This window comes from Neodiprion lecontei, chromosome 5 (assembly GCF_021901455.1).
Source record: "Neodiprion lecontei isolate iyNeoLeco1 chromosome 5, iyNeoLeco1.1, whole genome shotgun sequence".
NCBI classification, from domain to species: domain Eukaryota; kingdom Metazoa; phylum Arthropoda; class Insecta; order Hymenoptera; family Diprionidae; genus Neodiprion; species Neodiprion lecontei.
This window is the reverse complement of record NC_060264.1, coordinates 23,036,236-23,052,044: the sequence shown is the minus strand read 5'-3', so window position 1 is coordinate 23,052,044 and position 15,809 is coordinate 23,036,236. Positions and strand designations below refer to the sequence as shown.

Genomic DNA, 15,809 nt, shown 5'->3' with positions numbered 1-15,809 from the left:
TCACGTGATAAGCCAAAAATCAAACAATAGAGATCATTCCAAATCAATGATATTGAATTATTTGTCTATTTACTTATGTACCAGAGAAGAACTTTACAAATACTTAGCAACCATTAAAAAAAGAAGATGTGCATTACGCATTAGCACAATTGGAAAAATTCGATTTATTTCCAAGCTAATAGAACCTCAACACGTACTTACTCGGCCACATCGGTAGCTGAACCAGGGGATTTATGATCGGTAGTTTTTTGGAGTCCTCGCTGCTTTTGTCGACGGACTTGGCACGCTCGTGTCTTAGACTGAGACTGGAACCGCCGAACCTGGCAGCGTTTGCGGCCAGTGAAACGACTTCTGAGGCCTTGAGGAGACTCCCACTGCTTATGCGCCTCGTCGCCTGCGGCGAGCATCCAAGGCCTGGCAGTTCGACACTCACTAAGAAACAGAAAACACTGTGACACATCGAATTTTCGGAAGTTTTTCTAAAGCGATTGGCAACTTACGTTTTTCCATGCTGCCTCCACTATAGCGTCGATATCGAGGGTCGATTTTGCACGAGGCGTTGAGTTCCTGGTGATGATCTATCGACATTGACGGACTCGGCGGGTCGACAATCACACTAATAACAGGCGGGAACGAGGACGGCGATTTTTCGCTAATCGGTGTCGCGTCAGAGGCGACGGTGAAACAGCAGACAGGGCTCAGCAGATCCGCGATTCTGTCCTCCTCAGGGTTTTTCAACCCTGTTGTCAGTTCCATCGGGTTGTTTTCGTTCCCTGTAGCGTACGCATCCTCAGTCAGATCGGTAGAAGAAGCCGCTATCTGGAGTTTGAACATTACCTGGAACAAGTGGTTCTCATTGCTGATCTCGATGCAGTTTCAGCTAATAAAACATCATCGAATGAAACAGTTTCTTTCATGCGTGTTTTATTCGAATAACTCGAGAACTGTTGAATTGATCGAATAAAAAATTCAATCAGTTTTAGTTTCGAGATGATTGTATTAACTTCCCTTGTTTTCTTTGTTTGTTTCTAAAATAGTGCAGCAAAAGTTAAAATATATAAGAACAAAATGTATAATGATAGGATTGCAAATGCTGAAGAGAGTGTCAATTTGCCTCATAAAATCTTTCTACCTCTTTGTCGACTTTTCTCACGTTCCGTGTCGGTTTCTTGAAGGATCGCCTGGCAATGTCATTGCCCTCGACGAACTGCGCGAGACTACAGAACTTCTGTGGTTTCTCGGGCTGCTCGGACTTGAGACAGTCTCTGACCGAGTCATACTTCTCTCCAATCATCGCGCTGATAAGATCCTGTCCGAGGGAGCTGAGATCGTCGATGATGCTCTCTGAGTTCTGCCCATCGCTGTGACAGGTGTCGGAGTTGTCAGGCGAGTCGATATGCCCCATCTCTGGACTGTCCGAATGTTTCGTTGTGTCGAGAATGTCGCTGTCTATGTGTCCTGAAAAGCGTGACTTGAGGTTATCCATGCATAATCATCGCCTATTGGGAACGAAGTTGGGAGCGTGGCATACGAGCAATATGGTACCAAGAACCGGGCTTTTAGTGCATTATTTTAGGTCAATGATGCGGGAACGAAAGTGCAGGAAACTCGGTGCAAGCTGTGAGACTTAATTTTTTGCGTGCAGAATTGATACAACACAAAAAAAACGGAGAATAAACAGTTTTAAAACTAAATATGACAAGGTTCGCGTGAGGCATTTGTTCCCCACCAGATGTCACAGCGCCGCAGTTTCATTCCCAATGGGTGAGAGAAAGGTCGGTAATCGCGAGATTTTACACGCACCGATTTCGCTCTCGCTGTTCTTAACAGTCAGGTTCCTTGAGTCCATTGTCGTCGAGCTATCCAGCACCATACTGTCTGAACTGACAATGCTGTTGCTGCAGCTGAAGCTGCTTCTCGACCCGTCGACTTTCCCCTCGCGATCGAATTTCCTGAGATTGACACCTTCATCGGGCGATGCATTTCTCGAGTTCGGCGAGTCTGTGTCCGGCGATATCATCGTGTCCTGTATCGTCGTGTCGTCCGATGGTGAGCTCGTATCGAGCGTTGTGCTTGTGACCGTCACTTGGATGTCGGACGGGGTCTCAGGCTGTCCAACTTCGTCCCCATTGGATCCACGCTCTGCATCGTTTGTTTGCAGATTCATCGCTGTTACGTCTATACTCGGCACTTCGAAGCTGAACACACTGAACAGGAAAAGATAACATGGTTGAAATTCGATTAAACAGCTTATTGAGTCGAGAGTTATTACTTTTTCGGAAATTTTAATCCAAAATGAATCGCACTTGATTATTCAGCAAATTTAGTTACATATTATTTCAGGAGCTACTTTGAATTTCCTTAAAACGACGAAAATGCACCTACATGGAAGGTTCTTCTGTGTATCGTATACAGCCACCGAAATGAATTTTTTATTAACACTTGCAGTAAAAATTTTCACGAACGTATAAAATCTGTCGAACTTTCTATTACAGGAGTAACAAAAAACAGGGTCCGATACACTCCCGAAAGATGGCAATGCGAAACTCGTGCGAATGCGCGACACTCGCTCTTCGGCTCGTGCTGAGCCTTTTCACTTAGTGTTCAGACTTTGCTACTTTTGCGCATTAGTATCGAAATATACTATTATCCAACTCCTTAGAATATTTAATTCATAACTCTTTTATTAAAAAATTACTAATTATAGGCCGAAAGTAAATATAGTGATCATACGAAATTTTTCGTTAAATTGACACACAATAAACTATTCGAACAATTCAGTAAAGTATCATTTCCGAGCAACATAGTTTTCTCGAAAGAAGGGCAATACTAATTTGAGTATTCATTTCGATTATATACAACATTTATGGTAACAATTAGTATTTGGTAAAAAAGCTATCAAAAAGTTTTTTCTCTCTAATGAATGATTTGTATTACATAATACAAGCATGTCATTTTTTCTTTTTTGTCATATTTGCATTACCTTTGTTATATTCGTTGCGAACGCTTCACCCATATATTTTATTAATAATTTGTTATATTACTGTATGGGCATTTCCCGTTGAAAAAGAAATAGATAAATAAATTTCAATTGAAATAAGCAAAGCTCGTAATCGATTGGACTGGATGAATTTGAGCAACGCATATTCAAATCTATTGTTTCACTATTTGATGCAATGTTTTTCAGTCACATACCCCTGAGGTAAGTTTGAGCTGTTTCTCCTGCTGTCAGCAAAGCCGTCCGGCGCAGGCAATGTAAGCATTTCCTCGGCCTGAGAGTCCCGTCTCAGATCTGGCATCGGGCTGAGCGAGATGAGATTGGGCGTTGGGCTCGCGCAGGGAGAGGGTTCAGTGCTGCTGGCAGAGTCGATGGTTGGCATGACACTGAGAAGTTCGACGTTGTTAGGTCGAAGTCCAGGAATATCGAGTTGGTCTCGTTTCTCTGCAAATTTTACCCTTGTTTACTTCCAGTCTTTTCAAATGTTACAGCCATTCTTTGTTCGAGAAAATATCAAGCTGCGTTACCTTGTTTTTCATCTACTGCTGACGTGTCATCGTATGTTATCGTTATGTTAGGGGTTTTGCTTGCCAGATGGTCCGATGACGAACTGTTCTGCTCGTCTACGACAAGCTCCGTATGCTCGACCAACCGTCTTACAGCTCGCTTCAGGCTGTTCGCTCTGAAAGTTAGGCAAAAGAGGCTTCGTAATTTGTTGCGTGGAGTTTTTCAACAATGCATCGGATTTCAAACTGGCCGAAATTGATGTTCTTGCAAAATAGCCATTATGCCACTTACCTGGACGTGACGGTCTCTCGCTCGATGAACCGTCTCCGCTTCCTGATCCTTTTCAAATTGGTGATATCCTTTTCAGGCTTCTCCAAAGCTCCTTTCTCCTGGCCGTCAACAGGCAGAAGGCTCTGCAATGTCAGAGTCACCTGGGACGCAGCGTCATCTTCGTTGTTATCAGAAAAGTAACTTTCCTCCTTGTCTAACGTCTGCAGCAGGAGATCGAGTTTCTGCTGGAGTACGTTGCACTTCTCGCCCAGCTGCTGGTCTCCTGTGTTCTGACTGGCCTCCGATATTCGCACCACGAAATCCTTCACCGTTTCGCACAGAACCCTGCATATTGAAATTACAAGCAGAATTAGCAACTACAAAACCAACTACGAAGAAGATCCAATCTCTTCCTCTCACTTTGCGCTTGATAAAACGACGTTGTCCTGATCAGACTGAAGGATGTTCGTTATGTGGGTGATGACACTGTCTTCGTACTGCTGGGCGATGGTCGTGTTCAGTGCCAGGTCCGTCGGACTCGGCGACATCTTTGGCCCCGGCAACGAGATGCTTCGCTCAAAAGTCATTATACTCCAACGATCGAGCATTTTGGTACTTGCTTTTTCGTACTTCTCCAGCAGCTGGGGTAGGTGTGTATCATCGTCGCATGACGCCCCCCAGCCCAGCACTCGCGCCAAATCGTTGCCGGTGCCCAAAGGGAGAACGCCAACCTGACATTGTTTCTGCACGAAAAAATTAACCGATGATTAGCGGATTTCGTAGGAAAGAGGAAAAAGGTGCACAGTACAGTTGAAAAAACGAACAGATAGTTTACGTCCATGATTTGATTGTTTTCTATAATTTTTCTGCAATTTTTCTCTCCGCCTTTGTGAAAAAGTCGCCAGATCAACAAAGAAACATCTCTATTGAAGTGTGTCGAAGCATTCGCATGCTATGTTAAGAAGTGTCTAGTTGAAAACAAACTCAAAGAGAATTAGAGTACACGTAAAAGGGTTTCTGGATCGATTGTAAAGATTCTAAAGCTGGACACACATTGCTTCATATTAAAAACTGCAAGGTATTTAGGCGTTTACTACTACTCACCGGCTAAAAATAAATTTAGCTAACGTTAGCGCAACCAAAGATGAATAAAGCTCAGGCTTCTGTAATACCTGAAATAAAATAATAGAAGAGACACACCATGCATTGAGAATCTTGCGGTGATAAGTTAGGGTAAGGGCAGATGACTAATAGAGGTCCTTGTCATCAAACTGATGCAAGGTAAAGTTCGTCATCTTAAGAAACAATAAAATGGGAAATGGTATGGTGGTAAATAGCAGAGTTAAAGTGAAAAGAAAAGAAAAAATGCAAACTGCTAGAAAACGGGTGCAAAAATACTGTAAGAAACGAATGCCAATGGGGTATTGGAGGACTGTTACTCACGTGCATCCCTAAGCGATCAATTTCGGATAGAACCCAACCCACCGAACCATCGCCGCTGCAGACGAGGATTCGGAATGGATCGAAGTGTCGAAAGAGCCTCAGCCTGTGCGAACAAAAGTTATAATAATAATATTTATAATGATAATGATACTTGTTGCCACATCAGTAAATTTACAATTAATTTATATGAAGAAATCATATTATGTCTTCTACAGAGGTGGATATAGTTCCGCTTGTGCCCAGGCATGGCATAAATAAACTATATACAGTCCGCTCTTGTAATAAGGCCACTCTAAATAAGGCCGTTTCCCCTAATTTTCGCTCAAACGCAACCTCCACTACGGGCTCACCTCGGGTTTCATAATCGTCTATTTCAGCCTCAATAAAATAGTGTATAATTCTCTGCGTAAATTCAATTTATTGTCAGTATATTTCGAGAAAACTTTAAAGTGTTTTTATTTTGTGTAGGATATTTCATACAAACGCATGCCAATCAATTGAAAATTTATGCCATCCAATTAAAAATGCATACTTACTGAATCTAAATACACATGAATATATACGATTATCACACATTACCCAGCGGCCTTATTACAAGAGCGGACTGTATAAAGGTTTAATACTGTATAAATATAACTAGATATCAATATATCATTCATATCACGAGGACTGCTAGACCTCAGATAAGGACTACATTAATCCTATACTCGGATTGGTATGTGATTTGCCTATTGACATAAGAGCGAGAATCAGTAAAGCAATAAGAAAATTAATAAAATAAATAAAATAAATAATTCTCAACTATTTTTCTTCTGCCTACACAGGATGATAAAAGTCCCTGCTAAGAATTGATCGTTGACTGCTTACCCAAGGCCAGGTCCACCATTGATGAGATCAAAGACTTGCGCCGGATTGAGCAGCTGCTTGAACCTCCGGAGAAACTTCACTCCCTGATTGTCACCGGATTTACTGTTCACAAAAACGAGGAGCGGACTGCAGCCCGTTGGTCTCACCGCCTCCCAAGCTTCGTCGCTTCCTGCAAGACGTTTGGACGTTTTAAAAATTTGATGATGAAAGAAAAATTTGATAAGTGGCTGAATAAGAGGATAAACATGTCTACCAATGCTGTGCAGTGACGTCGGCGGTACGACACTGACTTTGGCAGGCCCCAGCGGACATCGTATAGAAATGGCGGGTCGACAGGCAGTGTGGACCGTCGCTCTGCACCATAGACATCGCCAGTCTTGAAGCCTATGTGAAAAGCGAAACGGAAACTCGAAAGATCAGGAATCAGACTAGGTATAAGGATCTGTTTCAATAAATAAATAAATATGCAGGTTATGAACTGATAAAAGCATTGCTCCGGCTAGTTTTGCATACCTGAGAACTGAGCCACAGGTCTTATCGCACACAAAACACTTCGACGAAACAGGTAGGTTTCCCTCCATCCACTGATGAGGCATTGTGATATTCTGTGGAAAAAAGAAATAACAACAGGGACTTTTCATATGTATTTATGACCAGTAAATCTACTCGACTGAAGCAAGTAAAACAAGACAATATATTATTACCCCATCCTCATCCTCGATAATATCTTTTCCAATGGAAGCGAGTGTCGTCCATTTGCAGTTGTTGATCGCTTTTGCCGCGCATCTCTTGTGCACCTTGCACTTACACACTTCGCAGCTGAGACCGTGTGACGTGACGCCTGAAGCAATCTCAATGTCAAGAATGGAACGGAAGGTTTGCAGTTACAAGGTGCACCGATTTCGATTTCACAGAAGAATAATGAGCGATTTACCATAGAGCGCATCTCTGCAGACGTTGCAGTACGTCGGTCTCGCGTGACTGGTTGCGTACCAATGGTGATTCCCTCCCAGCAATTCGGCAGGACCCGGCTCACCGCTCTGCGATCTGCCCTCGCCGGCTGCTCGCAGAGCGCTCAACCACTCCTCCATCTCTCGTCTGCTCTCGCCACAGAGAACCAAGGATCTGAACGGTGTGATCACCTGGAATCGATCAGTTATAATTCTGAATTATTCTTTTGTGGTGAGTGTCAATAGGTTCTTGCAATATTTGAATGTTTATCTCGGGAGAAACTTGAGAATAAGTACAATTTCTTTACTCTGTCAATAACGATTGGATCTTTGAACGATAGGAAAAAGGAAAAACAGTTGGTCCATCAATTCAAGGAAATCTTTCCCCATCCTTCTTTACAAGCAAAGTTTTTGGAATCGTTTACAACCTGGGGTTCCAGTTTTAGGTCCATTTACAAATGTTTATATTACTTCTTCACATGTTTTTTATTCTTTTTCTAAATATCTTTGTTCTTAAAAGACACAACGAAAGGAAATGAACAAACCTGCCAAAAGGCAATGTAGAGCACGCGGCACATCAGGGTGACAAAAACATTGAGATTCATTTTACATGGAATGTGTTGCAAGCGACGTGAAAGAATGAAAAAAGGTTTAAGGACTGTGCAACAATAATTATGAGAATAGTATTGAAAGAGAGGGGAAATGATAGCGGTTAGTAAGAAGAACTCAATTATGATAGAAGTAAGAATAAAAACAGTAACAATAGTGGGCAGGTATATTCAAGGTAAGATATCTGAGGATAATAACAACGGCCTCTCTTCTCCCTGTGCCCCCTTTGTTGTCGCTGTAGCTTTCCTTCTCACTCTCTCTCCCTCTGTCTCTAGTTATTGCTCCCACTCTAATCATTATTCTTCATTACAGTTAATAAAAATCAGATTGTCTGATAAAAAATTGCCCCCCCCCCCCCCTTGGCATGCGTAGGCGGCGGTATAATTATGGCAGCATCCGCGCCATCCGCATGCATACAATAATTATCACACGCATGTGTTACCTAAACTGAAAAGTGCATAACCTGAAAAATGCTTACATGGTTAGGTTGGGTCGGTTGGGTTTAGGACTATTAACCCCAAATTAACCCCTTGACTTACGATTCATGTTCCGACCGCGCGGGTCCATAATCAACAGCAACATCGGTCACACGTGTAAATACCACGGCTCCTCACACGCAGTATATATTAGTATATGTTATACTCTGTGTACTACATATCGTAGGCGAAGGGCAGGTTAAGATTGCGTTGGATTTTAAGATTACTTGGGTTTGGATCCGGTCTAGGCTCAGATGGTATTTAGGATTAGATCGAGGTTAATTTTGCTAGTCGTTTGGGTACAAGTTCAACTATGGGCGCATCACGCTAAAGCGTTGGGTTAAAGCTTAGGTTAAGTCACGCTGTAATATCGTTCGGACGCACGCGTGTTTTGACGGGCAGATATGTAAATCAGGCACACCGATCCGCGTTTGTTTCTATGTATTGTGTACCTTAAATCGTGATCGCGTGCGTTGCTGTTTCGGAAGCGGCATTTAGTCAGTCCGAAGATAGATCATACGTGTAGATCACTGAGTGTAGATGTGAGAATTAATTGTGGGCAGGCTTTTGTTTTTCGTGACTTTTATTTTCGCAAGTTCTCATTTGTTTTTTGTTTTTCTTTTTTAAATTTTCTTCTTTTTCTACGATGAGACATTCGGTTCTCCCAAATCAATCGATCAATTCATTTACATGGCTAAAATGCCTGTATTTCATGAGAATTTTGTTACATACATGGAACAACAGAGATCTTTTTCATCAAGCCAGCGGCTACAGGCAACCGATTAGATGTAACTAGGTAACGTCGTCGATCGCAACGAGGTGGAAGAACGACACGGGCTGCAGACGGGGTGTCGAAATTCAACGATCTTTTATGCATACTGACTAACATGTCTTTTTTTACATTTCTAATTATTATATTGGATTGCCGCCTCTTTTTCTGCTAGCTGTCCTAGTTTTCATCGCGCATGATCCATCGGCCCGTGAAAAATTCAAACACGAAGACGCATCGCTTTGTGAAATATCGATTGATAAGTAGATGAAGTTGTTGATACCTCGTGTCGATAATTTTGAAAACCAAAGTTACCGGAGTGGACTATGCGAAATGTCGGTAATAGTGGAATCAGAAATTTACGACGCAATCATTGTAATGCATCGGTAATCGTGGAACTAGTAGTTCGACTCATCGACATATCGATACACGATGAATTAATTTTGAATTCAAATTAAGTAGCCCGATAAAAAATTGAAAAAATTTAGAAAATCGACGATTACTACGATCATCGTCGTTTTAGACTGTCAGTTGGCAACAAATTCCGTAATATACGGTACAATAATGACTCTGTCGAAGCGCGAACGTCACTTTTATATTTTATAAACTCAAAACATGAAAAAAAAATCATACAGATGACCAAGTCGCCTCGGAATCATCGTGAGATTAAATTGTGACGACAAACGACCACAACCACATGAAGCCTCTTTAGCTCAGTGGTAGAGCACTGGTCTCGTAAACCAGGGGTCGTGAGTTCAAACCTCACAGGAGGCAATCTATTTTCGATTCCAATAACAATACTTATCGCGGCTATAAACTCGTGGTCAGCTTTTTTTCTTTCGGTATTCTCATCTTTTAACAAAAACTTTGTTGATATATCATTCAGTTGCTTTGATTCGGTAGTTACTTTTGAATATGTTGCAGTTAGCGATCGGTGCGAGTCGAAACAAAATTCCAATATAGGTAGTAAAGATTACACAAACAATTAACAGGGTGAAAATAACTTAGGTTTTTCTCTGTAATAAATGAAAAAAAGTATAGCGAAATATAATTACGCGACAGTCTGCGGAACCCGAATCAGGGCGTGTATCAACGATAAACCGACGCATGCTCTCTTCTCTACGTGTATACATAAAGATCATAGGTATATACTTCCATCCAATCCTAGTTTAAAACTGATAAGTACGATTATCGGGTAGTTACATGTTATTATAACTAAGTTTTTTTCTTTTAAATATTGAATTAATTTTTTTCTGCCTTCATTTCGTTGCCTTCCGCGTCATCGCCGCTTGTGTACACAAAAAGGACGTTTTTTTCATTAAAACAATCGATCCCTTGTTTTATCGCGTCGTTATACTATATTTTTCACCTCGTATCATTAATATATTTGCAGGTCTTGTCGTTTCAGAGATATACCTATAGGTACATGTGATTTTTTTATCCCCCTGCATCGATTATACGTAATCACATGAAAAAAAACATTGTACATACGCAGGCATGTATAGGTATACGTATAAGTATATATACGTACTAGTCAATTAAATAATTGGTTAATTAATTAAGATAAATGTAAAACACCGTTGATCGCCACGCCTCGTATGCGTATGAATAAAAAAGATAATGGTCCACTGAGGAAAGTAATAGTCGGAGTAATAATGATAATTGCTCCGTTTTCATTAGCGATACGCAATTAAAACAATTTAAAAGTAAATACAGGACAATGACAACGACAGCGATCGATCGTTTGAGCCAACGTTGTCAAAAACACGCAGGTCTCTCAAAGAGATCGTCGTTTGTATTCACTTCGCCTCACTAATAACGATAACAAGGATAACAATGTAAATCTATAATCATAACAACGACAATAATGATATTCAACCAACCCATCAACCCGAAGTATGAATTAGCTATAAAAGCTAGAAGATCCGCTGCTGTTGATCAGCTGTACAAGTTTCGTATTCTATAAAATAGGTAATTCGGGGAAACGATGGAATGGGTTTCATAAAATTTGTATTAATTTTTTTATTTTACGCACAACAGCAAACTTCGCGCTTAATGCGATTCGAGATGTGATCGGTAGTACAGTTCACCGCATGCAGATGCAATGCAGTCATAGATATATGTGTTCAAAATGAAATAGGTGACGATAAATACCTGAAAACTGTGGTTCGCGTTCTTAATGCTGCATTCCGCGAACGTCAGATCGGTCAGTTCAATCTCGTCAAATATGCCAGCCTAAAACAAAATGTGAAATGACAGTTTAAATTTAACCCTTTAATTATTCTTTGACCAGGCAAGAAAATTCTGCGCTTCGACACTTTTTATATGCTTTAAAATATTCAATTCGTTGAGATACCATTACTGAACAAAAAAAATAATATCCGTTAAAAAGAAAGCAGTAAATGTGAGTTGCGACGAAATAGTAAAACAGAATACGAAATCGACGTTAAAGATCAAGTTCAGCAAGAACAACTGTTAAAAAAAGAGAGATCACATTACGAAATAATCCCGTTTAAATTCCTGAAGTGTATCGTTTCACTGATTTCAATAAATCACAGACTCGTTACATGAGCTGCAATGAAACAAGATTATAGGTTACCAGAACAATAAATCACTCTTTCATTGGCCTATTGTATTTTTTCGCTGTAAAAAATCTATCGCTCATGTAACTCGATTCGCAGAGAATTTATAAACTAACTGCAAAACGAGCCTCTAATTTTTGTTCATTACGGTCTCCTGTTGCACTACAGAACCGATAGTTAAATAGTGTAAAATTGGCTGTTGTTTATTGTGCAGTCTCTGCATAGGCTCGGGAAACTCGGTGTCTGGAGTACAATGAAGGTACATTCGATTACACGGGTGCGTGGGGGAGTTGGAAACTGTTCGTAACAGTTTGACAGTTGAGGCGAAGAGTTTCCGTTTGCGAGAGAATATTGAAATCGAGAAATTTTCATCGAATTTCTATAAAGACTTCCGACTCTTTGAGGCTAACTCGGAGATAGAAACAGTGAAGTACGGAAGGAAGCGCCTGACAACCAGTCGGGGGAATCCCCGCGCGGTATTGGAAGGGAGACAAAAGCGCGGGATATTCAAAACGAAGAACAGTGAACGGTCGATGCTGCTGCGACGCGGCGTTGCGAGTGCCAACAATTCGCATTGGGAGGGTATAAAATCGGTTAGCACGCGCCCCCTGTTCTAATTATAGAATTCCACTCTACTTCTTTCAATTCCCTTCTCTTCCCTTCCCTTATTCTCTCATCTCCTCTCCTTTTTGTGTACGTACATACGCTATGCGAATGCCTTGTGCCGTACGCAGGTATACCTATGTGCACATAACGTACTGATATGAATCTGTACATACACTCGACAAATATAGAATTGCAATCTCCTCCCTCAGGATGATTGGGCGAGTTGATGGCTTGCGAATTGTTTTTCGGTTATATGCGTTGTACGCTTGTGCGGCTAAATACATACGTCACGTGCATAATATGTGTGCAATGTTGCTGTTGTAATACTGCTTGGTCTGCAAGTTTTACCAAACGATATAGGTGTATAATATAAGACGCCGTCTCGCCTGCACGTCTGCCTCGTGATCCACTCGTCAAAAACAAGCTTTCGGTGCCATGATTAAATATTTGCACCTGATGATTACAGATACAATTCGTTCTGTTATGTTCTATTACGGCTTATAGAAAACTGACGAAATTTCAAGACTACTGCTACGATTTATACGAAATTAATAAAATGAGGTGTCGACGACAAGCGTGCAATGCCCTCTGCTATGAAATGGCAAAATCATGAGAAGAAGGCCAAAGAGAGAAACCTGAGACCCAATTTGAGTACAATAAATAATTTTCAAATATATTTAATCTCGAAAATCAGAGCAGTGTGCTGGCTGCACTATGGTGATACGTACACGTGGTTGATTCCGATGCCGCACACATATTGTCTGTTTATACTCGTTTCTCCCCGTGAACTTTGCAGGTATACGTGAATAATATCATTCACACTGCAGGGAATTGACTATCGAAAGAAGGATGGCGAGAAGAAAACAATAATGAACAAAAGGAAAATGACACTGGACCGCCATTTACCATTTACAGCAGCGAGAACGAAGAACAATTATGAGGTACTGATAGGTGTTCAACCGATGCACCGAAGGTTGAGGAGCTGGTGACGGGTTGGACTTGTCGCGTGGAACGACAGTGCGAAACTGATTGTGAGGAACGACGACCGTCACGAGAACTATAACGCGACACGCCGGATAGAATAGGGTATAGGTATAGATGGACGTATGGATGGGTAGGTGGGTGTAAGGTGGAGGCTGATGATGGAATATAACGAGTTTCGCGGCCGCGTTCTCTCGCACCTATACCTACATAACAAAGAGAAACGTTCTCTGCACCACCAACAGATGCAATAAACAAACGTCTAACAATAACAGTCCCTTCCCCCCCGCCCCCTTCCTCGCTCTCGGCAGAGCACGCTTCAGTGTATAATGCGCCTCCGTCATTCGAGCTTTATTATCTCAGTTCGATAGAAACAGGAAGAAAGAAAAAAATAAATAAAATACACACACAAAAACGTAAACGTAGACTAAAAGAGAAAAAAAAAAATCAGCAGAAATAAGTTTCGGTTTATAGATCACGTAAACACGGTTCACCCACGTTGGAAAAAAAATCCCTCACCTTGCAAAACTTGACGGTTGTTTTCTTTGTCATCGTATCTTTTTTGCTGCATTTTTCACGATTTTTTTAACTTTTGTTTCTTACTTTGCTTCGTATTATTTTAAAAAAACGAGAAAGGAAAAAAAAATTACAAAGGCAGAGCAGCGAGTTTCAGATTTTACTCTCGGTTAGCTCATTTTGTGAACACAATGTAAGCCCGACGAAACTTACCACCAACTTTCCATTGCGACTTGATGTTTCTGTAATTAGAATGAAATGACCTGTTGATAATCGAGTATAATGGGTGGAACGGAATGATAGGTAATGCGCATGTAGAGTTGCTTACTCTGTAGCAATCTGTAAATACGTGTACACACAATTACATCGATTCGCACAATGCGCTGCCGATTTTTTACACGCAATTTTGATATCTGATCCCCTTCTTTTCTCTTACACGTAATGACAATCTTTGTGTTGATCTATATTTAAAGCCCTGACAACTGTGAAGTTGGTCGTATCTTAAACACTAATGAATCACGCTTCAGTAGAATCGTATAACGGTCATGCGGGGTGAAATTCAATCCAAACGTGATATTTTGCTTCAAAAATAAGTTCTGAGAATCTGAAAAAAATATCTAGGCATAGTTTAAGGGTCGCAGAAAAAGCTCTCTCAGTTTTCCTACCCAAAATTGATTTTTTAAATATTGTAAAGCATTGGCGAACTTAAAGAAAGTCTCTGCCAAAAATGTAGAAAAAAGACCTTTATTTTGCATGAAGAATGGCGCCGAGAGGCCGATTTCCACAACTAAGGGACTCTACGAGAAATTTAAAATGTTTTTGGAGTGAAATTCATTCCCAGTGACCCAGTAGGGTTGAGACAGACACAATATGTTGCATTTCCAGCATCGTTGTTCAGCAAGCCCTAATAAATAACGTAACGGCTATCTCTCGCGATTGCTAGGTTGCCTTTAAACCAGGCGTCACAGCGTCGCATTCATTGCCCAAGAACGCCTTCTAGCCTTTTTTTTTCTTTCATTGGATGATAACACAATTTATTGATCATTGTCACACGATACACCAGCTGGAAATTTTCTTGGAATAATGTAACCCAGGCCTCGGGTTTCAGTAAATTTGTTATGAAGAAAATAGCTAAGGATGTAGTAAAACGGAGAAGAAAAATTGGTGGAGAACAGAAGATTACATACGTATTACATACGTATTATATTTAGATATGTGAGGACGAGAGGGATTGATTTTAATATCTCGAGGGGCAGAACCCTGAAGTGTATAAATACCGGTCGATAGCGATGAAATTAAAATGGCAAGCCTTTCGCTATTCTTGAATTTTTAATGATTCTCTAATTTCCCGTTCTACCACGATTCGTCAAACTTTCAACGGCCATCTTCCATTTTTCATCAATTTTTTTTTTATTCGATACAGTACCAGGGGTTTCTAAAGAATCATCAATATCTAATCGAATCCTGCATGCCTCGAAATTCATAATTCAACTTCAGCCGCAGCGGCATCGGTATACAACATTTTATACCCTACATATCACGTACTCTGTATAGAGTACATTGTATGCTATTCGTGTCCTTAAATATACCTATGTATCCGATACGTTGATACATGAGTGCACGCTGCAAGACGTACGTACAGTACATACAAGAGTATTTATAGTACAAGTACAGATCCAGAATTGTACATGCAGCACAGAGGCATACATAGGTACACCTATTTGCCTTTCAACCGTGAAATTTCAACGCCCGCTCGAACACAACCAATCATGTTCGGTACACAACGAGAGCACTTTCGTCCATGGCTTTGAAGGCAGAGTGGAGGAAGAAGGAAAAAAAGAAAGAGCAAGCGAGCGAGCAGCGCGTCGAGATTTATTCGCCGACGTAAAGCGTCTCTCTCTGCTGCCTAGCGGATAATGACGGTAGAAAAGGAGGACGAGAAGAATGAGGGTTGGATCAGGTGGCTGATAAGAGAGACAGCCGGGATAACGAGGGGTTGGAAAACAGGGCGGCTCTGACACTGACGTTGATGCTGCCGCTACTCCTCCGTCTATTCTAAAACGCCGGTGAACGGCAATCCGTTTTCCCTTCTACACGTATCAGATCGTAATATCGTCGTAAGATTCAATATGGCAACCACAAAACCGGCAATATATCGGCAGGCAATGCAATATGGCGAAACAATGCATGTAGCTCTTGATTGCCCGAGCTTCGGCAACCGGGTAAGCCTCCAGT

General features: G+C 41.1%; 1 protein-coding gene and 1 non-coding gene across 12 annotated transcripts in view; one reads left to right on the top strand and one right to left on the bottom strand.

The window, feature by feature from the left end:
• LOC107223033 (diacylglycerol kinase eta) overlaps nt 1-15,809 on the bottom strand; it is a 34,032-nt gene that overhangs the window by 10,649 nt on the left and 7,574 nt on the right. For 5 of the 11 annotated variants that reach the window (XM_046740672.1, XM_046740671.1, XM_046740665.1 and 2 more), the window contains 16 exons: nt 11,044-11,124; nt 7,020-7,227; nt 6,790-6,926; nt 6,599-6,690; nt 6,339-6,469; nt 6,086-6,254; nt 5,219-5,321; nt 4,880-4,882; nt 4,196-4,518; nt 3,797-4,120; nt 3,526-3,680; nt 3,196-3,442; nt 1,804-2,207; nt 1,133-1,458; nt 501-837; nt 202-432 (listed from right to left, as the gene is read on the bottom strand). In XM_046740672.1, the coding sequence (XP_046596628.1) occupies nt 202-432; nt 501-837; nt 1,133-1,458; nt 1,804-2,207; nt 3,196-3,442; nt 3,526-3,680; nt 3,797-4,120; nt 4,196-4,518; nt 4,880-4,882; nt 5,219-5,321; nt 6,086-6,254; nt 6,339-6,469; nt 6,599-6,690; nt 6,790-6,926; nt 7,020-7,227; nt 11,044-11,124 (3,271 nt within the window). Of the gene's footprint in view, nt 1-201; nt 433-500; nt 838-1,132; nt 1,459-1,803; nt 2,208-3,195; nt 3,443-3,525; nt 3,681-3,796; nt 4,121-4,195; nt 4,519-4,879; nt 4,883-5,218; nt 5,322-6,085; nt 6,255-6,338; nt 6,470-6,598; nt 6,691-6,789; nt 6,927-7,019; nt 7,228-7,580; nt 7,820-7,842; nt 7,957-11,043; nt 11,125-12,983; nt 13,093-15,809 lie in introns of those variants that run through there. The other 6 variants (XM_046740675.1, XM_046740669.1, XM_046740668.1 and 3 more) reach the window with 6 other exon arrangements.
• Trnat-cgu lies at nt 9,592-9,663 on the top strand. The gene has a single exon. It is a non-coding gene; the product is annotated as a tRNA-Thr (tRNA).